General features: G+C 38.8%; 1 protein-coding gene across 2 annotated transcripts in view; it reads left to right on the plus strand.

Moving 5' to 3' along the window:
• Positions 1 to 25,799, plus strand: part of LRBA (LPS responsive beige-like anchor protein) — a 626,758-nt gene that overhangs the window by 499,229 nt on the left and 101,730 nt on the right. For both annotated transcript variants that reach the window (XM_088448343.1, XM_088448354.1), the window contains exon 47: positions 19,805 to 19,972. In XM_088448343.1, the coding sequence (XP_088304469.1) occupies positions 19,805 to 19,972 (168 nt within the window). The remainder of the gene's footprint in view (positions 1 to 19,804; positions 19,973 to 25,799) is intronic.

Below are 25,799 nucleotides of genomic sequence, written 5' to 3' on the forward strand. Positions count from 1 at the left end.
CATGTATGTATGATATCACAGGTATAAAAGGCTGTTTGTCTTCTAAACGGTATGGCCTATATTTTCTGATGTGTTTTATTTATTTTTTTATAAATGAGGCTTCCGTCAGCATTATTAATGAAAGTGCATTTTGGTTTTAGTTTATTTACTCCAAGACTATAGATTTTCTGGCTGCTAATGAGGACTTTAGAAAGTGAAGAGTGTATACAATAACTGGCAGGCCAATTCCTCTGAGTTACTTTCAGTCGAGAAACATACTGCGTTCATAATATGAGGAATGGTAGATTGTAATAGATGACATTTTATAGCACTTTAGATAGAAACAAATATGTTAATAAAGTGTCCCTATATGATGCAATACTACACAATCATATTCTGACATTGATCGTACAGGTTAGTGCTTTGTCTCTCACCCCCAGAGCTTCTGTGAAGATACTACATTATTATATGTATATATTTTAGCTAAGTAAAGGAAACCACAATTGTTTCAGTAGCAAGCATCTATTCCATATTAGAGATCAGCCAATAAAAATGACCAATTATCAGTTTCTCGATTGTCTGCATTTATGAGGTGGAAATTCTTTTGTATTTTAGCTGACTGTATGTTTGTTTTCTTTTCAGAAATTGCATAACACTTTGGAAGATAATCACGTCCTTGCTTGAATTAGGGAAATAGTTTGTCATATTATACCTGGTCTCTTTTAGTCCATATGTTATTTATAGCTGGTGAATACTGTAGTTTAAAACTTTTTATGCTTAGTCCACAATGTTACCATATATATATATATATATATATTTATAAATACTAAAAATAAAGCTCTCTGTTTCCTTGAGTAGTATACACTTTACAGGAATGCACAAGAGTACGTGTCGTGGTACTGCCTGAGATGGTTTCCATCATTTTGACTTTAGATGCTTTATGTTTAACAGTTTTCAGATTTATATAGTTTTTGTTTGGCTGTCAAAACATTTAATTATATCTTGCTCAAAGGTGTAAAGCTGTCAAATAAATCTGAGCCTTTGCATAAACATTGCTGAATCTGCTACCACCAGTGCTACACTGAGTGGGCTGTGCCAGCTTTTTCCAGACACTCTGAAGCAGGTAGTACTAATGTACTGCTGCTGTATGTGTGGGTTATTTTTTTTTTTGTTGTTGTCAAACATTTTATTTAAGGATAGTAATAACATAAGTTTGTTCAATATACTGTGCATGTTGTAGAAGTTAAGACCAGCTCTTTTTCATTAAACTTTTAATTATTCTAATGTATTTTTTTTTTCAAAACAGTATAATTGAAAGTCAAGTATTTAATTAAAGTATGTAACCAATGAAGCTTTATCCATGTATAATGTAAAATATAAGGAGTTCAAGCATAATTTATTTGACCAAAAGACACATAATCCATACATTTATTTAAGCCCCAACTGTTTTTTTGTTCAAAAGACACATAATCCATACATTTATTTAAGCCTCAACTGTTTTTTTTGTTTTTGCCTCCAGTAACTAAATTGCTGGGTGTCTAATTTACCTTTTTAAGTAGAAATTTGTGTATAGCAATAGAAAAACTCCCCAGACTGATGTCTGCTAGACATAAGTCTCAATAAGTGCGGTACAAGATTTCAAGCTGACACGTTGTATAAAACCAGACATTTAGACAGCATCATTGTATGTCACCTGTCTGGGGGTATACATTCAACCATCAGCCATAACATTCAAACCACCATAATCCCTCTTCTTTCTTCCCTCTGTCTTTTTCCTACCCTTTCCATCTCATAATTCCTTTATTTGCATTTTTCTATGCATCTTATTTTCTCATTTTGTCTTTTTTTTTTTTATATTTTTCCTTTTTTTTTCTTTTTATTAAAGTTGTACAACTTGCATTATGTTCATTGTAACTAGATGCAATACATAATTTGTAATAGGATTTATCCTTTTTTTTTACTTCCCAGTGATATTTTCTTGTTTTATATTCATGTAATGTACTGTAGTGTTCTCACAAAGGGGGAATTTAATTAGCCCAGATAAATTAAAAGGGAGGTTTCCTCAGGCCTGTTAAATGAACGTGTTAACGGGCGTTAACACACAGAATCCATGTAAGGTACAAGGATTTGTGCGTTAACCAGTTGTTATCACCCGATAATGCAGGGTTAACGCAGATTTCTTTCTGGGTCTCAGGACACCCGAAAAGAATTCCCTGATAAGCGGGGCTAATTGAATATAGCCCATAATTCGGTTAGCATCCGTTAACTTAATGGGGCAAATTGAATTCAACCCCAAAATATTTATTATCGTATGTATCTATGTCAATTATTTATTACTACTTTTTCCGTTCAAACCAGTTTGGTGACAAAAAACCAACCCAAAAAACATAATACTGTTTAGGTCCTCCCGTGCCGCCAAAACAGCTCTGACCCATCAAGGCATGGACTCCACAAGACCTCTGAAGGTTACGTGTGGTATCTGGCACCATGATTTTGTTTTTACAGTGCATCCCACAGATTCTCGATCGTTTAAGATCTGGGGAATTTGGAGGCCAAGTCAACACCTTGAACTCGTTGTCATGTTCCTCAAACCATTCCTGAACAATATTTTGCCGTGTGGCAGGGCACATAATCCTGCTGCAATAGGCCACTGCCATCAGGAAATACTGTTGCCATGAAGGGGTGTACTTGGTCTGCAACAAAGTTTAGGTAGGTGGTAAGTAACATCCACATGAATTCCAGGACCCAAGGTTTCCCAGTAGAACATTGCCCAGAGCATCACACTGCTTCTGCTGGCTTGCCTTCCCCTAGTGCACCCATGATGTAAAAGAAATCTTTATTTATCAGACCAGGCCTCCTCCTTCCATGGCCCAGTTCTATAGCTCCTGTGCCCATTGTAGGTGCTTTTGTCAGTGGACAGGGGTCGGCACGGGCATTCTGACCAGTCTGCAGCTACATAGCAAGCTGTCATGCAATGTTTGTTCTTACACCTTTCTATCATAGCCAGCATTCACTTTTTCTGCAATTTGTGCTACAGCAGCTCTTCTGTGGGAATGGACCAGACAGGCTAGCTTTCACTCCCCACGCCCATCAATGAGACTTGGGCACCCATGTCTCTGTTGCTGGTTCACCAGTTGTCCTTCCTTGGACCACTTCTGGTAGGTAGTAACCACTGCATTCCGGGAACACCCCACAAGGGAACCTGTATGAATGACCGCCGGACGAGAGCCCGGCGGTCGAAATCCCTACGACGGCAGGCCGAACTGCGCCGATCCCGAAGGGGGTAAGTAAAGTACCTAACCCTACACCCCCTTCCCCGCATAAACCTAACCCTCCCTGGGGGTGCCTAACCCCCCTTCCTCTAGCCTAACCCTCCCCGAGGGGGTGCCTAACCCTTACCTTCCCCCGGGGGTGCCTAACCCCCCCCTTCCTCTAGCCTAACCCTCCCCGAGGGGGTGCCTAACCCTAAGTCCCCCTGGGGCTCCCTAAACCTAATTCCCCCCATCCCTTGCTACGTGGATACTTACCCCCGGTGTTGGACGATGGGACCGGCGTCCTGTCAGGGTCCCGGCTTCGGGATTAACATAGGTGTCGGTGTTTCAATGCCTATGTTAGATCCCTTGCCGGGATTACTCTATCGGGATTGTGACTGCCGGTCACATGACTGCATCCTCTACACAAGACCTGCCGTCTGGCGATGCTCTAACCAATTGATCTTACACAATTTTGCCCTTGTTATTTACGTAAATTTGTAAAAAAAAATTTAGACCCGATCTAAACATGCGCAGGAACAGTTTTGTCTGTATCATATAAAGTTATTTCTACAATAACAACATAGTTGAGCATACCATAAATACATGTCCATTCAATAAGAACGGCTTGAAATTGAGAAGGGCTATTTATGCTTGATCTTACATTATAGAGGTTTCATAGTTTTTTTCCAGTTTCTGTTAAATTGGAGGTAATTACTCCTTATTTAATCACAAAGCTGCATTCTTTCTTGGCGTGCCATCGTTTGAAGCTGTTGCTTTCAAAGACAATACAAGGTACTTGAAGCACACATTAGTAATGTCTACCATATGCCACTGGGTCCATTACTCTGGCCAACCCATCCATTTGAGGGGGAATGAGTATTGCACAATAGAATGTACAGATGTGTCCTCATACACCAAGCCTCAATACGCCATGTGGCGTGAGCTGCGCCAAGCGGTTGGTATCACAACTTTTACTTTAAATTTGCGTCTTATTCGTACCACAGACGCAGCGAAACACCACTCAATCTGTATCAAGAGACACCAGGCTGCATCTTAAACCACAAATAAATTTATTTTAAATATGTGCAAAGTCGCAGATGAAGGATAACGGTACTTGGCATGAAAAAAAGCCGCAGTCGCTGCATCGTAGCACTTCTTATACAGATTCAGACTCATTCGCACACACATATACAAGTGACGAATATCAAATGAATCAGTGCAGCGGTTTTGTCGCCTCCGATTGTTTAATTTGTGCGACAGACACACACCTGATGTGCCAAGAAGGGCTGTTTGGCACGACTGATGACACAACTGTACCACACCCCTGATAGAAAAGGACTGAGGTCCAATTTCCTTGATCCTTCTGATATCTAAATTAATATAGAGAAGATCAGGAGTGATCTTTTGAAATTACCTTGTCAATACAATATTTCGAATGAAAGCTTGTTTCAAGAAGTGTTCATAGGGAATAGGGAAGGATAAATATGGTTTGTTAGCAGATATATTTTAGTGTGTAAAAACCAAATGTAGTTGATCTGTATATTATGCAGTTCTAGAGTCATGTTCGTCAAGTAACTCCTGCCATTTATTATAAACATTTTACGTATTATGGCCTAAAGCATTAGCCTTTCTGGGCCAATATGTTATTGCTGTGGATTTTGTGACATTGAGGTATTTCATAATGATTTACAATCCAAATAAACAATAATTCCAGCATTTTTGGACAGCATGGATTTGAATTGACTTACAAAATACATTGTGTATTCATATTCTGATAACTTTGCTGTGTTTGTTATGTTATTTGTTTTATATGGAATCCCGACATTCAATAGCTCAATATAGCATTCAAATTTAAAACTATATGTTACTAAGGGAGACCATAGCAATTTAACATTAGACAGGGTAATATCATGATGTAATTAGGATAACCCCAGATGATGTAATGCTTAGCATTACTGCTTCACAGCACTGAGGTATTGGGTTCAAATCCTACCACGGCCCTAACTGTGTGTGGAGTTTCTATATTCTCCCTGCGATTGCGGGTGTTTCCTCCAGGTACTCTGGTATCCTTTCTAGGTTAATTTGCTCCCAGCAAAAATTAACCCATGTGTGCGTGTGCATGTGGAGGGGAATATTGATTGTAAATTCCACTAAAGTAGGGACTGATGAGAATGGCCAAATATTCTCTATAAAGCGCTGCAGAATATGTGTGAGCTATATAAATAACTGGTGGTAAATAAAATAAAAAATAACCCCTAGTGGCAGAAAGGACCACATTGTATTAGAATAGACCTGAATTAGTCTCGCCTACCTACAATAATAAAACATCTCAAAACAAAGATCAATTAAAATAAACTGGATCTAAACTTTGATAACTTGTCAAGTTACTGTTGGATTCTGTTTAATTTTAAATGGAGTCATCGGTGAGACCTATTGCTCTCTCATAAGACTCACTAAGGTATTGGCTAAAAGGAGGCATGTAATGATAGAGTGTAAAGAAAAGTGATATTCTGGCCATATATATGCATCTTATCTACACATTTAGCATCAAATAACTAATATTTGAGCTAATACAAATAGTGTAGCACTATTTAAAGCAGAGTAAGTTTCAACAGAATATAGAACATAAAAAATGCAAATCTATCACTTCATTGAGGTACATACAAATGGTCATTAAGGGGTTCGCTAAAGAAAATCCAATATCAATGGCATAGATATGCTTTAGGGGGTTTATTTGACCTTCTAAAGTAATGTCTGTAAGTACCTCCTGCCTAGACATGATAGTTTACATTCAGAGATAAAATATGAAAATCATTTCTGTTGCTTAATGTCAAGGGCGTTTTCACGTTTACAGAACATTCCATTCTTATAGTACCTCTGGTTGGAAGCTGTGCTCCGAGTCCACTTGATGTTATTAGTATTACTTCATGGTAACTGGTAATGCTGGTCAAGATGTTCCATGTGTGTGGTATCAAGTGCCTGCAGGCGAAGTTTAGTCTATTGAATCTGGATTAGTTTACGCCGCCAGCTTTAGTGAAATCCTATTTTCTACTCATCCAAGCCATTTACTGTTTAGATTTTCTCGATAAGTGTATGGTGGATACATGAGGACATTTCTGGAATTTTTCTCCTTTCTGTAGTGAAATTAAGTTTTTTATTGTGGTTAGTAGCTTACTAATATTGTTATATTGTACCAATACAGATTTTCTTTTTTCTTTTTGTCTCAGTTGTTTCTTGTCTCAATTTTTTTGCATTGTTGCAGGGTCTATACTGAATGGATGCTAATGATATTGGATTGTTAAACACATACATATTCAGCTTACAAAAACATACATGCACATGTTAAACAAATCATTTTCTCAATATCACACTAAACAAACAAGACTGACTACATACAAAAATATGAAAATGTCATAATAAGCATAAGTAAAACTTAAAATTTATAGTCGGTAAGGGAGTATTTTATATATTGGTTTCCTTCAGTCCAGCAGTCTCATATTGATGACTGGGTGCTGCCATAATTTCTTTGAAAGAGGTCTGATGGGCTCCATGCCTTAATAGAGCAATATGGCATCCTGGCTGGCCCCATACCCACACATGTGGCATCACGAAGAGGGAGGCGGAAGCTGAGAACCAGGCGCACCCAGTCAGTTCTCCGATGGATCTCCAGGCATCCTGCTAGTCAAATGCTGATGCCAATGGGTCGACAATGGTGCCGCTCTCTCAGCCTTGGACCCTGGAAGTTGGCACCGCTTGCACACCCCTAGCAGTAGCCCTGCATTGGGCTTTCCTGTGGGGACTATGCTAAGAAAAAATTATATGATATGACTTGTTGTAGTCCTGTTGCATTATGAGTATATAACATTCATTGTGGATGGATGGTGTGCATCAATCTTTGTAGATTAGAAAATAAAAGTCAATTGTATCAGTTATCCTTGTAGGGATATCTTTTTTCACTTTTTGTGGCAGGGGTAGTTATTTTGAGTTTATAGTTATTTCTTCTGTAGCTAAACAGTAATGAAACTTCTGAACCCCTCCGTCTAGCCAGCACAAACTACCGACATCACTCTACAAGTGCCTTTAATCTCAAAACAATTCAATACATTTTGTTCAATTACAGTAATTTAAATGACTTATCTTTAAAAAAAAAAAAAAAAAAAGTGTCTACTGAGCAAATATTTTTTTTAAATCCTCCTGCTGAAGTCCAGAACACATTATTATGGATGAAATGCATTGAGACAGTTCTTATGTTTAGGATATTTCTTTTCTTATGGCTATATTGTTCCCGTTGTTCAAATAAACTCTATTTGCACTATTTTAAATGTACACAGAATACTTTCTTTTGTGTAATAAATGTATTTTTTTAGACGTATTACACTATAATATTATTTTTAATTTCTTTATGCTTTTAAGAAGTTTGGATTCTGAGATTTGCGACACCTGTTGAAAGATCACAGTTAACAAATGAGGATTTGGAATCACCTTTAATTAATTTCCAAGTTTCACTAATTTATTTCACTAGGAGGCGTTCCCTTCCCTCACTGTAAACTCCATCTGGGAGACGGAGGAGCTTGTGGAGTAGGGAGCAAAATTAGTCGAACGCAGACAAGCATCGGGGAGGGAGATCGATAGATTGTATGTATATATATATATATAGTCAGGTCCATAAATATTGGGACATTGACAGAATTTTCAGATTTTGGCCTCTATTCACCACCACAATGGTTTTGCAATGAAACAAACAAGATGTGCTTTAACTGCAGACTTTCAGATTTAATTTGAGGGTAATTACATCCAAATCGGGTGAACGGTGTAGGCATTACAACAGTTTCAATATGTGCCTCCCACTTTTTAAGGGGCCAAAAGTAATGGGACTATCAACTCAAAAGCTATTTCATGGACAGGTGTGGGCTATTCCCTCGTTATTTCATTATCAATTAAGCAGGTAAATGGTCTGGAGTTGATTCTAGTTGTGACATTTGCATTTGAACGGTGTAGGAATTACAACGGTTTCTATATGTGCCTCCCACTTTTTAATGGGCCAAACATAATGGGACAAACTAAACAATCCTAAATCTGACTTTCACTTTTTAATACTTTGCAGACAATTACAGCCTGAAGTCTGGAACGCATAGACATCACCAGACGCTGGGTTTCATCCCTGGTGATGCTCTGCCAGGCCTCTACTGCAATTGTCTTCAGTTCCTGCTTGTTCTTGGGGCATTTTCCCTTCAGTTTTGTCTTCATCAAGTGAAATGCATGCTCAATCGAATTCATGTCAGGGGATTGACTTGGCCATTGCATAACATTCCACTTTTTAGTCTTAAAAAACTCTTTGGTTGTTTTTGCAGTATGCTTCGGGTCATTGTCCATCTGCTCTGTGAAGCTCCGTCCAATGAGTTCTGAAGCATTTGACTGAATATGAGCATATAATATTGCAAAAAAACACTTGAGAATTCATTCTGCTGCTTTTGTCAGCAGTCACATCATCAATAAATACAAGGGAACCAGTTCCATTGGCAGCCATACATGCCCACGCCATGACACTACCACCACCATGCTTCACTGATGAGGTGGTATGTTTTGGATCATGAGCAGCTCCTTTCCTTCTCCATACTCTTCTCTTCCCATCACTGGTACAAGTTGATCTTTGTCTCATCTGTCCATAGGATGTTGTTCCAGAACTGTAATGGCTTTTTTAGATGTTGTTTGGCAAACTCTAATCTGGTCTTCCTGTTTTTGTGGCTCACCAGTGGTTTACATCTTGTGGTGAACCCTCTATATTCACTCTTATGAAGTCTTCTCTTGATTGTTGACTTTGACAGATATACACCTACCTCCTGTAGAGTGTTCTTTTTTTGGCCAACTGTTGTGAAGGGGTTTTTCTTCACCAGGGAAATAATTCTTCTGTCATCCACCACAGTTGTTTTCAGTGGTCTTCCGGGTCTTTTGGTGTTGCTGAGCTCTCCGGTGCGTTCTTTCTTTTTAAGAATGTTCCAAACAGTTGATTTGGCCACACCTAATGTTTTTGCTATCTCTCTGATGGGTTTGTTTTTGATTTTTCAGCCTAATGATGGCTTGCTTCACTGATAGCGACAGCTCTTTGGATCTCATATTGAGAGTCGACAGCAACTGATTTCAAATGCAAATGTCACACCTAGAATCAACTCCAGACCTTTTACCTGCTTAATTGATAATGAAATAATGAGTGAATAGCTCACACCTGTCCATTAAATAGCTTTTGAGTTGATAGTCCCATTAGTTTTGGCCCCTTAAAAAGTGTGAGGCACATATAGAAACCGTTGTAATTCCTACACCATTCATCTGATTTGGATGTAATTATCCTCAAATTAAGTCTGAAAGTCTACAGTTAAAGCACATCTTGTTTGTTTCAATTCAAAGCCATTGTGGTGGTGAATAGAGGCCAAAATATGAAAATTCTGTCAATGTCCCAATATTTATGCACCTGACTGTGTGTGTGTGTGTATGTATGTATATATATATATATATATATATATATACACACACACACACACACACAGGAGCGCCGAGAGGGTGGGGGGCGGATTACCAGGGCCTGGCCATGCCAGGGAGCCTGGGCCACAGCTCACCAGTACCCGTTTTGCCGTTTGCTTTGTTTTTTAACCTTTTTCTAAAAAAATTTAATTAGATCACCTGTACTAAACCTCCGCGTGCGGCAGTTTGGGTGGGAGGGTAGGAGGAATGTGTGTGGGGTGTCTTGGTCACTAGACTGTGTCACTCACTCACCTGACTGAGGGAAGAGCCGCGGAATGCGCCACTGACTGCTGTGGGTGTGACAGTGCTGCAGTTTCTATTTTTTCAATGTATAAATATAATAAGAGCATCCATCCTTTAGTGTATTATAATAGGTGTGTGTGTGTGTGTGTGTGTGTATATATATATATATATATATATCTAAAAAATATATACAAAATTCGACCATATCTCACACAAGACACTGCAAAAACTCTAATCCATGCACTCATTATTTCCCGCATTGACTATTGCAATAGTCTCCTTACTGGTCTTCCCAAAAACAGGCTATCGCCATTACAATCCATTATGAATGCAGCTGCGAGGCTTATCTTCCTTGCCAAACGTTCATCGTCTGCTGCCCCGCTCTGTCAGTCCCTCCATTGGTTGCCGGTTTTCTACCATATTCAATACAAAATACTGTTACTTACACATAAGGCCATTAACCGAATTACACCAACATACATCTCTTCACTCATCTCAAAATATCTCCCAACCCGACCTCTCCGCTCAGCACAAGAACTGCGTCTCTCATCCCCACGTATTACTTGCTCCCATTTACGGTTACAGGACTTTCTTCGGGCTGCACCCACTCTATGGAATGCCTTACCACACACAATAAGACTTACCTCTACTCTTCAATCCTTCAAGCGTTCCCTGAAAACTCACCTCTTCAGACAAGCTTATCAGATTCCAGAACCGACCACATAACCTTCATAGCTTCCATGTCTTATCACATCCCCTCTCACAGTCCACACATTACCTCACATATTGTCTTTCTTTCACATACTTCTGACATTTTGCCGACATTCCTGTGTGACTGGATCATGCAGCCCACCAAGAAACTCTGCATTCTGGCCAGACCAAATTGCAATATATATAGCACCTATCCTTGTGTATCAATGCCTGTTTCCCTATAGATTGTAAGCTTGCAAGCAGGGCCCTCTTACCTCTATGTCTGTCTGTTATTACCCTGTTTTGTTCTATCAATGTTTCCAATTGTAAAGCGCAACGGAATATGCTGCGCTATATAAGAAACTGTTAATAAATAAATAAATAATATATATAAACAATATAGATATCTATAGCTATCTAAATGTGTGTAATATATCTATCTAAATGTATGAGATATATATATATATATATATATATATAGAGGTGTGTGTGTGGATATAAATATATATATATACGTGTGTGTATATAAATATATATGCACGTGTGTGTGTGTATATAAATATATATATACACGTGTGTGTGTATATAGAGATCGCACTTACATGCTATAGCACATTCTGTTACCCAAAATTACAGTGGAAGACCCACTTTCGCTAAATAAGGGGGTCCTGGGGGATGCACTCTGCAACTAATGACAGCTGTGATGTCCAGCAGACAATTGCATCCGATAGTATTCCCGCTAGGCTGTTTCAGTGGGGCGCCGAGCCCTGCCCAATTTTAAAAGGGCAAACTGTGCCCTGCCCTTTTAGCAGCGCCCCACTAAAACAGCCTGCACTGTGCCTTCACCCGTGGGCCGCAGTGTCCCGAGGGTGAGAAAGGTTGCGGTGACCGATAACCGCCAAGTGAATAAACGCGTGATGGGAGATCTTAGGGAAGCCAAGCACCTCCGTAAGTGCTGTCCACGCCCCCAAGTGTGACAATTTAGGGGCATGTCACAAAGGACGCGCCCCCTCCTTGGCCTGCCATGCCCCCATCCATTTCGGGAGCGGGCGCGCCTTGGGCATGTGCAGAGGCTCTTTGCCCGCAACTTGCCGCGGTCTAGCGGAAACACTAATACAGCTGCTATGTGCTGCGGCCAATTAGATTTAGCCCTTTCTCCCCCTCCAATAGACGGTGGAAATGTCATGTGCTGCGAATGACTCTGGGAAGTTGCTGTACCGGGGTCCAGGATTTCTCTTGGCAGCCCTGTGTATATGTGTGTGTGTGTGTGTATATATGTATATGCTGCAAAGAGGTGGAGCATGCATAGAGTAGGACAGTCTTTTCATGCAATCAAATAGACTACCTACGAGGACTTGCAGAGCAACTGCTGTCCCTGCAAGGATTTGGAAAGATAATTATCTAGATCAGTGGTCTCCAACCTGTAGCTCGCAAGCTACTGGTAGCTCACTGTATTAATTTTGGTAGATCACCTAGCTGCAGTACTGCCGAGTCAACTATGAGGAAGTGATCTCTGACGTGTGTTCCCCCGTGGCATTGACGTTGAGCCACAGGGAAAGCACGTCAGGTGATTTGCCGCTTCCACGTTCCACCCAAGGTGTCTACACTACGGCGGAGCGAGTGACTCCCGGCCAGCCCTGCCAGAAAATCACACAGCAGCCCTGCCTATATCTTTTGCTCCTCTGCTGCACGTACCTCCTTGGAGGCGGTAATTAACAGTGAAATGGGGTTTTTTTGTGCATACATTTTATTTACAAATTACAACATCACTGTAATAATTAAATGCATTTTTATTTTCTATGAAACATTTATTTATTTTTTTTCATTAAATTACCTTCAATTGTTTGATTATTAGCCAGCTTTTTTTTTTTTGTACAATTTTAGTAGCTCTTCAGGAGGTTTCATTTTTCAAAAGTAGCTCACACCTCAGTTAACGTTGGAGACCACTGATCTAGATGATATTGGCCGAAAATATTAAAGCCAATATCGTGATTATTGTTAGTGTCAAAATGATTCGCCAGACTTAGACTAAAAATACATAAAGCCAAATACAACTTGAAGTACAATTTTTTTTTAACCCTTATATTGCAAGGTAAGATTTGTCAAATCAAGCCAAGAACTTAGTCCAGTAATAAAATAATAATAATATTCTGAGGGAACCAGACTATATAATATACAGTATTCAGTATTGTCTGTGCTGTTGATTCTGTAATGTTACTGTGACTGTGTGTGTCACTATCACAGCCTGGTTCTGGTGTACAGTCAGCAGCCTCTCTACCTATGCTCTGTATCTATCTATGGCTTCTCTCTATCTATTGTCTCAGACCCTGGGTCTCTCTGGGGACAGTAGTACCTGGTCTGGGAAGTAGCAATCCTTCCAAACCATTGCCGAAATCCACACTGCCCATGCACTGCGGCGGGCAGGGAGAATGGACAGCCGGCCGCCATTGACATTAGTACATGAGGCTGGCCACCAGGGACCAACTCCAGCTTCTCTTCCGCCCTCCAGCCAGGCTCCACCGGCTTCTGACTCTTAACAGTCCTGTCCCTGCGGCTGCCACTCCAGTGACCGGGACATTTGTGCGTCCTGAAGGCAATTATCAGGACGGAAGGCCAGAAACCAGTATGATCCCTGGGAAAACAGGGATGTATAACATCTCTAAGTGTGTACAACGACACGATCCTTCCTTCTGATCACTAGGACAGATAAATTGGATGGTCGGAAGAAACAATTTTATAGTGTGCACACGTGAATATCTAAGGTTTTCCTTGCAGAACAAATCGTGACTTCATTGCATATTAAGTGAAAACTGTACAGTGTACCCAGCTTAATGGTGCATACACACGATCAGATTTTTTCTTCAGATATGGACAATAACGATTTAAAAATCGTTCAGTCGTTCATATCTGATGTAAAATCGTTCATATCTGACATGCCTGGACGATCAACGATGCGCGTTCCCGTTTGTCAGATAACGATATCTGACATCTGATGGGTTTGCAGTCAGACTTGGACGATTCCATTCATTTTAATGCAGTTAAAAATCGTTCAATAGTTCAAATCGTTGAAAACTTTGGTCAAATCGTCCAAATCGTTCAAATCGTTTAATCGTTCAGTCGTTCATCTGACAAATCTGACAAGTCTGACAAATCTGACCGTGTGTACGCTCCATTACACTGTAGTATTTGTCAGATTGGTCCGACTTCAGAAGAGTGACTTTTTTTTTTCCCAATGCAAAAGATGGAAGTGTTTTCCCTGAAAGGCCAGATCCTGTCATAGAAAATGGTGGAGCCCCATATTAATAATCTTCCTCATGCTGATATGCATTAATGTGGATGACCATGCCTGACTAAGTTTTTGAAAATTTATTCCAATTGGATTGACAGCCTCTGTAATTGCTCATATTTATACCAGACCATTTTTTTTTTCTATGTATTGTTTGTTTTTGCCTATGTATAATGCGTTTAAAGTTAAATTGTATTCATGATTTTTAATTTTTTTTAACATCTTAAATAAAGCGATAATAAAGTATAATTATACTCAGGATGGTGGATATTATAAATCCAAGTGTGATCAGTATTTTGTTGTCCACATTTAGTGTTTGCATACAGCATATGGATATATTTTATGCTCCCACCTGGACAGACTTAAACATGACATGTCCTTTTTAAAGAAAGACTATTTGGGTTATGTTTTGCAATTAAAAAGCTTATTTATAAAAATTATTGAAAGTACAACAGTGCAGTTATTACAAGTGGTAACATTCACCATAATTAAAAACATTTCATGTATCTTATTACAGTGTAGGATTTACAGTATGTTTTAGTCCCTTTTTTTTTTTTTTAAACAAAAACTTGTTTTATTTGATCTTTTTTAGCATGCTTGTTGCTAACATTTGGTTGTGACGTGAATGCTGTACATTTTAGCATGTTTCAAGTGTATTCGTCTCTATGCTTAGTAGATCTCATTAAAGAAACCGATATTAGCACGAGACAGTTTGTCATGGCTGATATGAGCCCCAGGGGAATGTAATGACAATCTGTGTACTGCTTCACACCACAACCTATTCATAGTCCGATTTGATTCTTAACAATTGGACTTCAGACTCTGATTTATTTTCCCATAAATCTGCAGCATTGCATAATATTGTATTTCTGTTCGACATTTTAGTGGATTTTGTTTTTTACAAATTTTCCTCAGAGCACACATTGGGCATAATTGATGCTCAAAGCCAGCTTTGGGAGCACTAAGAATTGATTGGTTTTGTTAGGTTTCCGACTTGTGAAGGGGGGGGATGTTAGTGCTCCTTGGTTGTACACATATTTAATGAGTCTTAATGAGGCAATTCTTTTGTGAAGACAAAGGGTAAAAATTAAGGAAGGTGTTAATTTTCACATCCCTGGGAGTACATCTGAAGGTCATTATTCTACACTTGGCAACTCCTTCCCACCCATGTGATCTCTAAAACATATTTATTTTTATTTTTAGCAACTAGAATAAAAATCCTATTAAATGTTACCATTCAGAAGGGACACCCTTTTTTTGTTTCTTTTCAGTGGGTGTAATGGTTAAACAACCACTAATAAAGGAAAAGGTTTGTGCTTGGATGCATGAATGCTAGCCGCTTGCTTGGAGCAAGATGATCTCATTAATGCCATGGTGTGCATCCTAGGATATGGAATAGAAATACTTGCCTGCAAACTTTAACTGCTGCTTGTCATTCCAAGCTCTTAAATAAACATTTGAAGGAAACACATCCGATTCATAGTGGGTGATTCATTCTGATGTGGTTCTCTTTTTCTAAGCTGTTTTCTAATTAGACCTTCTGTCAAAGTACAGGCATTGCTCTTGGGTATAATTTACTGTTACATCCCATTTCACATTAAAAATGTAGCTTATTAGCTTAACAGAGCGGGGATAACTGAAAATTGCATCTCTTCTGTGCACACTCTTTTATGATCAATCTAGAACTCTATCTGCTGCAGCCCCTATGTGTGTATCACTTAATTTTGGTTTCTGGCCATAAATCTCTTCAAAACTCTGGTGCAGAGACTATATAACAGTGTTTCCTAGTGACAGTCAGTCAGTACCTGTGTATTTGTGTGTGTATATACGTATACTATTTTATGTAATGGTATTTTATAATTGGGTCATAGTCAATAACTGGTAGTTTTGCTGACATAACAAAGAAAGATGCACTCCTGTAGATATGTAGTTTTGATCTGCAATAAGTTTGAATTAGTTTTACAGGTGCGATCTGTTGTAGAAAGAATTATATAGCTTCATCGTTTTTCTCTAAATATTATGTACAACATAATTACAGAGAATGGTAATATAGGGAGTGACAAATTTAAATCAATATATATATTACTGTACTATAATATTTCATTAAGTACTGGCATGTTGTTCCTAAAGCTCAGTTTCTCAGATTTTTTGTATATTTATAGTGCCGATCTCCACCATTTTTGTTACTAGGCACAAGCCTTTAAAAACCTGCTCTCCTCGACCTGTACAACATTTCATTACAGTGATTTCAACTTTTCTCCATTCTGGAACTTTCAGTATTTTCTGCCTGTTATTCAGAACTCTTCTTAAATGTAAATACAGTATATTCACTTCAGTACCAAATATTCATTATTAATATGTAGTAAAATAAACGTGTTCTGCAACCCATACAAATTCATATTAAGATTTTGGGGCCTATTGTATCAAGCTGTTTGAAACATAAAAATATGCAGAAACTGCTAATTAGCGCTGCAGATCGCAATAGCCATTATTATCAATGGGGACTGCGATCTCACCCCTTGTACTAAACTCCAAAAAGCTAAGCTATTCGGAGTTTAGCCTCGGTAGTTTACATCATCTTCAGATGGTGTAAACTACTGTAAGCCTATGGGGGTTCTAGGTGCAGGAGAGAGATCTCTCTATCTCTCTCACAGCCCCTGGCCGGCCCCGGAAGCTGACACTGTGCACATGCGCAGTGTCAGCCTCCCCCGGAGAAGTCTTTCACTTCTGTGAAAGACTTCTCCTAAATGCCGGGGATATAACTCGCAGGGACATCGGTTACCGCAACCGCTGTACCTGCAAGTTCCCCTTTGTACATAGCGGGGATATTTTTTTCATTAAAACGAAAATATTCCCTGCGAGTTGGACTGATTAATCGCGGCAGTAACGCGATTGTTGATACATAGACCCCTTAATGCTGACATAAAACGATTTACAAACAAAAATACTAAGCTTTAAATAGCAAGAAGTTAAAACAAATAATGTGGTTTGTTCTCTTGTATTGTGATGCATTTATTTTATGCATCCCTGTCAATTTTCAGTAATGGTAAATAGTGATTATAAATTCATTTTAAAATGTTTTATTTTTAAACATTTTTTTTTTCTTTTCACAAAGAAAGCACTATCCATTGTGCAGATCAAACTATTTTATATAATAAAATTATCAAAAAACATTGCGCTCACAAAATTAGTGAAACTAAAGGTGTTGTTTATACACTGCATCTCCTTATCGAGCTACAAGAAAAATTTTCTAAAGGAAAAGTGAATGGACAAAGCAGGAATATATCTACTGCGTGAAGCCAGCATCATTGAAGCTAACCACAGGTTCAGTATGGTCTGCAGTATACAGTAATGGGGCCCATACATCTGCTACTGATTGCCGCCTGGATCAGGGGATCGGGAAATCCAACATGTTGGATTTCTCTGATTTGTTGACCCGACCAAAAAATAATCGGGATCGGCAGCATGGCCTTGCTAACGATATCCCCAGATTAAGCTGCATGTACAGCTGACTGGTGATATCGTTAACAACCCGCGGGAGCACGCATCATTCATCGGTGAGTGCATACACACTGGACTATATGATTGATATATCGTTATCGTTCAAGGATATCGTCTAGTGTGTACGAGCCTTTACCAATTGTTGAGGTAAGCCTGGTATGGGGAAGCAGAGTTCATTTCTGGTGTCAATGCTGATCCTACAGTATTTTAGATTTCCATTACTCAAAGCTTTGAACATATTTCCTCAGTACTAAATGTTTTATATTACTTTCTTTTTATCTGCACGTAGGTTTTGCTGTAAATTTTCTTAATGTTCAAAAGGTGCTTCACGTTACGTTGCAGCTTGTTTTTTATTACTAATTCATACTTCACTCATTACTTCAGTACCTTGCTCTGTGATTGTGTTGAACAACCTCATATTTTAGTCTACTTCAAGCGTGAAATTTACACTTTCCAGTAAATGCGATTTAATCACCGCTGCCCTACAGAAAAGGTTTGTTCTTCACCACATGAAAACAAATAAATAAAACATAACATTATACAGGAATAAACCACCATGATAATTTGCATTGCTTTTATTTCAGCTCTGTGATTTTTTTTATAGCTTGCGAAACACTTATTAGATCTCTAGTGGTTGTCTCTTATTAAGCAATTGCACATGCATTAATTTTTAATAGGATAAATACTGAATTTTATGATTTTAATTTTGAGAGTATATTTATGTGAATGGTTATCACAGGTGGGCATTTTGTAGCTGGATTATCACGATGTAAATTAGACTAAGTGTACTTTGTAATCAAATATTCTGATAAATATGTTCAAGTATTTTTCGAATTTTAGCATTTCCCATTATCATTTGCTAGCAATATTTTGTTAATGGTACACCATCCGTGTATCTAAAAGAACTTTCATATTTCTTTATGTTCCTAATTTGTATATTTATACGCCCACTTGATATAGTATAATTTTTTTATTTTTTATATATATTTGTTTATTTATTTAAATACACGTTGCTTTGTTTGATGCGTGAACATATATTATTGTTTTATTTTTTTAATATATGAGCACCACAGATACTTTGGCAGGCTAAAGATATGAAAGTGTTTGATTGAAAGTTCTAATTAAGTGAATCTTTAGAAATTAGCTGAAATTAGCTGTCAGAGAGGCACATTTAAATGAGTAACGAGAGGCTTTGGCAGTAAACATTTAAATGATATAAATTGCCATTTAAGTGTATGGTTTAATGTTTGTCATACATTAATGTGACATCTGACTGCAGTGACAATCAAACAGCCTGCTGTAATTCGAACATATTTAAGGCTTTTGTGTTTAGTGCCACCCACAAATTAAGACAATTGCTGTTTTATGTGCCATCTCTAAGGCTGTGTTTAAGTCTTTGTTAATGAAAGAAGTCCATCATTTTTGTTGAATAGGTATCTATACTTTGTATTGATTGTACAATCCTATTATTAGCAGTAATGGCAGTTGGCTATTCTAACCATTGGACTTTAAAAGAGGGGCTTTATGAAGATGTTAAAAGGAGGAAGATAAAATCTAGTTTATATGAGTTTAGGAATAATTGCCTCTTGTATGATATGATATGTATCGCTCCAGAATATAGATATATAGAGGTGTAATATGTAGTTGCACCACTTGTCCCTGCAGTCTGCTGCTTGTGGTAGGTTTAGTTTGTCAGAAGGTCCAGTGTTCCTTCTGCCAGACTGTCGTATCAATGACTAGGTTTGATAAAGTAATTACTGTTTTTGTGCCCATGTATCATAAAAGGCAAGAGGGAAAAATAAAATCTTTAAATTTAAAAGCTAGGACAGGACAAGCATCGTGAATAGCTTTTCTCAATTTTCCATGACTACAAATAACTCTTATTCCATTTTAAGTATTTTATTAAAATTAATTTTCAGTTGATTCAAGCAGTAAAATAAATTGTAGCAGAATGTGTTGTATGTGCATTATTATTATTATTATATCTTTATGTGATAAATATGAATTACTTGATACCAATAGATCAATCTGAATGACCTCACTAAGGGATTGAAAGTCACAGCAGTCAGTTAAACTGAGGAGTTATTGTTATTGTCAGGAAAGCAGGTGAGCTACTCATATTTAGGAGAATAGGAGGTGCCTGTCAGCATGTGTGTGACCTAACACTTTGGTTAGGTCGTACTTACATTGAAGTTACACAGACCGGTGACTGTCAAACGGCAGAAGTTGCCTAGGACATAAATAATGAAGTATATAGTTTAAGATTGTCTTCACCTGATCCGTTTTTCTACATCTGTGCTTGCCATACCTAAGTGTCCATCTACTTTCATTGCAGGCTCTGGAAAGCGAGTTTGTCTCTTGCCAACTTCACCAATGGATTGATCTTATTTTTGGCTACAAGCAACAGGGTCCGGAAGCTGTTCGAGCACTAAATATGTTCTATTACTTGACCTATGAAGGAGCTATCAATCTCAGTTCCATAACAGATCCTGTCCTAAGAGAGGTATATTATTCTAGATTTATGATTTGTAAAAAAAAAAGGATATATTCACAAAATACAGGATATTTTTGCATTTATAATGGCTGCACTAATGTCCATTGTTTGTACTTTTAATTGTCCTTACTGGGAGATTCTTTAGGGCTTTGCTGATGAACACTGGATGTGTGCATCATTTTCAAATCAGTTCCGCAAAATGTTTTCCTCACAACTAGTTGTGGACAGAGGGAGAAGGTCAGTTAAAGTAATGGAAGTCTGGGCATCTATGGTGCTGATATGGTAAAACTGGTGTGGGCGTGGGTGGTGAATTTAAAAAAAAAAAATTAGGGATGCTCACGTTACAACTACCATATCATTAAAAAAATACCATGCTGAGACATGACTGCCGGCAGCAATATACTGGAGTGCTCCAGCACTCCCAGCACACACAGACTAGCTCCTGTGGGTGTAGCTCACTTTGAGATTCTCTTATATTAGTGATTCTGCAGAAGAATGTTTGTTTTTCAGGTTGTAAATACTAATTAAAATCAAGTTATAACTCCAGCATAACACACAGCTATGAAATATGTGCAGCTCTCACTATTCCCTTTAAATTGGTTAGTGCATTTTTGCATTGGTATGGTAGAATTAGGAAATACTTTTGTGAAGTTTGTTTTTGTACAAGAAGTGCTGCTTACACTTACATTTATGTAACATACAAGATCATTTCATCATAGTGAAAGCGTAATTTTTTTCCTCTTCTTTTTCTGTCAATTTTTAAGTTTAAGTTAGAGATTTATTTCAATCCAACCAGTACTCTAGGACACAGTCTGCCATTAATCCTTTCTTCAAACATAAACAACATCAGTCTTTAAAACATTGTTAACATTTGTTAAATGCTTTAGGAACCATACTACGCAGCTTTTCTTCTGCAGGTGCCTGACTGATCTTTGTGGCAAACACTACGTAAGGACTGGCGAGTGGGACTATAATGTGTAAAGCTTAGAATTTTAAATGTTCACGATAAAGAAAAATAGTTTGTGCGTGCTGTAAAGCTCTAAGAAAGAAAAACTGAACTGATTATGGAGTAGCAGAGTTGTAAAACAAGTCGATTACTAGCTTAAAATAAAATACACCTGCCATGTCCTTCATTGGACTTACTTATATAGCTGGGCATACATTATCAGATAACACGTCTGTCAGACCATCAAACATTTTATCTGACAGTCTGAAACCAGCAGATATCGAGGCAATACACAGTGAGAAATGATACAGTGCATGGCCTACAATATCTGGATTCCTCCCCTGGGGAGGAGACCTCTCCACGTTGCTCCACTGTGAAGGAACAAGGGAAACGTCAGACGGTCGGCCAAGGACAGCGCATACACTGCCAGATGAGCCAACTTGCAGCTCACAACTTATCATTCAGCATGTCCGACAGACCGATAATTTGTGGTTGGTCACGGAAATACACAGTACAATAATTATCGGCCAGATAACTGTATATTGTAAGCCCAGCATATGTTTTATATTTTCCATTAAGCTTACATTTTCCTTATAGTCCATTGATCTCTACATCTATGCTTAAGTTGATATACTAGCCTTGTGAATACAACTAAAACCTATTTCCACATAAACAATGTATTTTAACCACATTAGAAACTACAGTTACTACACATTTCTACTTACTGTCCAAAGAGCACTCCTAGCAATAACAGAAGGACATCTGCTGAAATTGTCATTATACGTTGCTGTTGGTGCCAGACATAACTTATTTTCTATAACCTATTATGCCCTTACTTTCCTACTTTTGAATAGTCCTTGCCTGGAGAGAATATGCAGGTGGGCAGTGATGGGGCGGGGCTAGACTATTCTAGTCATTAGGACCCTCTTATGATGAAATGCTGCGGATCATGCACGTATGAATAGGAGGCCGGGCCAACTGACATGATTATCATAGAATCGCTTCATTAAGCCCCGCCCCTCCCGACTGTCCACAGATTCTCCCTGTTCTGTCCACTTCACTTGGAAGTGGGCGGGAAAAGTGCCGGGGGATGCGGGGGGCTATCCGAAAAATCGGGAGCTGGTTTGGAGCAGGGCTCTGTGCCGCCATTTTCTGGCCCCACCCCTGAACACATGATGTTACAATGAGGAAGTGAATCTGCCTGCACCTGGATGCTCTGCAAGCCAAATGCAGGTGCCGTTGGGCAGCGACAGTGCTGCACCCTGGGCAAATGCACCACTCACACACCCCTAGATAAGGCCCTGAATGGGAGTATAGCAAATAAAAATAGGCTCACTATTGCAAAGCCATGTTGCACTGCATGTAGGGCAGATTTCAAATGTGAGCGATATAAAGATTTTAAATGTGCCCTAGTTTACTCTAAATTGCAGTGTAAAAAAATTGCCTAGAACTTGTGGGCTACATGCAAAAGCAGCCAGTATTTACCCTGCATGCACAAACAAATAAAGGTAATGCACTCCTTGCAAACTTACATGTTAAGAGCATTTTTCAAAATGTTGAAAGCACCAAGATAAGATTATTATTGCCAGCACCGACTATGCATGTATTTGAAGTCCCTGGTAAATCCCTGCCATCCTGCTTTATTATTCTGCTGTTTCATTATCATTTTGTGTCCAGTAGCCAAAGCAGTAGGTGTTTTGTACAAGCACATCAAACTTAGACATAGATACTGTTTGAAATTATCCATGAACTCCGTGCCTCTGAATGTTATTGAGTGACATTTGTTTCTGTTGCTCGTGTCTGCTTTGACTAGCTGGTTTGTCTCAGATTGGCAGTCAGGATTATATTTCAGTCAACCAACAGATGTAAGAGTCGAGAACAAGGCAGGTTGTTTTGTTTTTTTAACTGTGTCATACCTAGAAATTGGAGAGTCTTATTGTTGCGCAGTGTTACACACTTTTCATTAGCCTATCTTCTTTTGTAAGGGGTTAATATATGTGGGAAGTATTAGCTATTGAAAAAACATTAATGGAAAAATCTTTTCATTTCAGCTTCAGACAATAATGGTTTCCTGTATAACCTCAAATACTTTGTTGAATTTTTATATAATCAGTCTTAAAGTTCTTAAAAGGCACTCCTAACAAGTGTATGCACAGACTGAGAGAAAGTTATACTATCTGTAATCATTATCCTATGAAGGTAGAGCTCTATTTTCACCACTAATAGTCCATAAAATGTCATATGTGTTTTTACATCACACGCACTTGCTCCTAACTAAACAAAGTTAATTACTGGCATGGGTACCTAAAAAACTTTTTTTTCGACTGCTTTTGACATTTTTTAAATTAATCTTTATAATCTTCACATTAAATCAGAGCCCAGGGACAGTGGAAGAGCCAAAGGAAGCAGGATGGGGATTAAGGTAGAACCGGACTAGGCAGGGCCTGTAGCATGGGAAGCCCTTGCAAGTAGCAATGTAAATAATTAAACCTGACTAGATAGTGGTATAAAAGCTTTGGTGATGAACACAGGACCAGGCAAGAGAGCTGAAACAGATACGTGTTTTTTATTTGCTAAGCTCTATAGGTTACTTTATAAAAATGAGCAATTAAGAATTATAAGGGGAGATGTATCAAACTTTCTAAAGCAACCCATTAGCTCCTAGCTATCATTTACTTAGTACATTCTATAAAAGTATAGGTAGAATATGATTGGTTGTTATGGGAAACTTATCCTATTTAGAAGGTTTGAGATATCTCCTAAATTTCACGGACAACATTAAAGATTGATTTGTTTTATCCTGTCCATGTTGTTTATGGTAGAATAATAATTTAGGATTCTTTTCTTCACGAGTACCAACATTTATATTACCCAAACAACATACCACTAGCACAGCAAGAATGCGGTGATAATCTGCGTCTACTCTTTCACATTATCAGTAGTATATTATGACTATTTCTTATATATAGTTGTGTTTTAACTGTGAATCAGTGGTCGGTATATCAGTGGGGGTATGGAACATCTAAGGTTGTACTTATCGGAAAACGGGATTTGGACACTGAAGAAGTGGTGTCTTAAGTTGGGAAAGGGGGCGTGGCCACTAAAAAGGTGCATATCCTTAAGAGACACCCCTTTTTATTAATTCTAGTGTATTACACCGTAGTACCTTATACACATTGTGCCACATAATAGTAATGCCCCTAATACAATGCCCACAGTAGTAGTGCCCATAATAAAATACCAACAGTAGTCATGCCCCTATACAAATCCCACAGTAGTAGTGCCCCCTATACAGTGCTCACAGTAGTAGTGCCCCCTAAACAATGCTCACAGTAGTAGCGCCCCCTGTATTACACTGATTGCCCAAAGTACTAGCGCCACCTATACATTGCTTGCCCACACTAGTAGTATCCCTATACAATGCCCACAGTAGTAGTGCCCACTATACATTGCCCACAGTAAGTGCCCCTTGTAGTAGTGCCCCTTACACATAGACACACACACAAACAGTACTTATCTGAAGCCCTGCTCCTGCGCCCGCTGTCATCCGACCACTCCTCACGCTCGTCACTGTGGTAGAGACTCCCAACACCCACTGCGGGAACCGGAAGGAGGAGCTTAGGAGTGCGTTCCGTCCTCCGGCTGTAGTTGGGTAACAAAATCTTAGTGGGTGCCTGGCATATGAAGAAGGCAGTGGAGGCTCAGTGCTCGAAGTGCCGGGATCCCATACCGTTGTATATCGGCATACTACTGTGAAATATAATTCATTAATATAAATACCTATGCAAACCCTTCTTTGTTCCTATGACATAAAATGCCATTTCACATATGTGAGCCACGTGATATTGCACACAGTATTTGAAGAAACTCGGCCAGGAGGTTGTTCCAAACGGAATCAGTATGATTTACCGCCGGCCGCGGAGGACCGGCAGTGAAGATCCCAACACATAAGTATTTTTTCTATTTACTAACCTAACCTCCCCCCCAAGTGTCTAAGTGCCTAAACCTAACCCCCCCTTCCCCGCAGCCTAACCCTAAATCTACCGGGGGTGCCTAACCCCCCCCTTCCCCTAGCCTGACCCTAACCTCCCGGGGGGGGGTGCCTAACCCTAAGTCCTCCCCGGGAGCCCCTAACCTAACCCCCCCCCCTGCTGCTGTCTTCGCCCGACTTACCTTAGATCCGTAAGCCGCATGTCGGGCTCCCGGCGTAGGTCTAATGACAGTTGTCGGGATTGATGCCAGTCATTAGACAGTCGGGATGCTGACGGTCGGCATTTAGACCGTCGGCATCCCGACTGCATACTGTTCCAAACATCTTGGAGAAGTAACCACAGATCTTCTGTGGATGTAGGCTTGCTCAATCCTTCTGTCTTTTCGTCTTTTCAAGTAACTATTAACATTTCTATTTTTTAAAGCATTCCTACTTTGCAGCATTTTTTCCACACATGCCTAAAGCTTTTGCACAGTATTGTGTATGTGTATGTATATATATATATATATATATATATATATATATATATATAATATATAATTCTCGATTGTCAAGTTAGTAGACGAGTGCAGAATAAGTGCTAGTAAATTAATTTAAATTCCTCTCTCCCTCAGTGGTTAGAAAGACTTTCATTAAAGTGTCCGGTTTGGAATTAGCTGTACTGTACATGTGGTCGCATTAGGAGTTCTCTGATTCCTGCAGAAAGTTCTGAGTTAGTAGGTTAATTATGCATTTTATTTTTGTACCTCATATTAGAGATTAACTGTTTAATGGATATTTTGAATATATGAGCGGTCCTAAAGCTTTTATGGATTAGATTGGCCATAAAATGTCTATGCACAGCATCTTGCCCCTTCCTGTTATAGTTGGTCTGTTTTTGTTTCACAATTCACAACCTT

The sequence above is a fragment of the Taudactylus pleione genome, unplaced genomic scaffold (genome assembly GCF_031769625.1).
Source record: "Taudactylus pleione unplaced genomic scaffold, aTauple2 ptg000021l, whole genome shotgun sequence".
Lineage (NCBI taxonomy): Eukaryota > Metazoa > Chordata > Amphibia > Anura > Myobatrachidae > Taudactylus > Taudactylus pleione.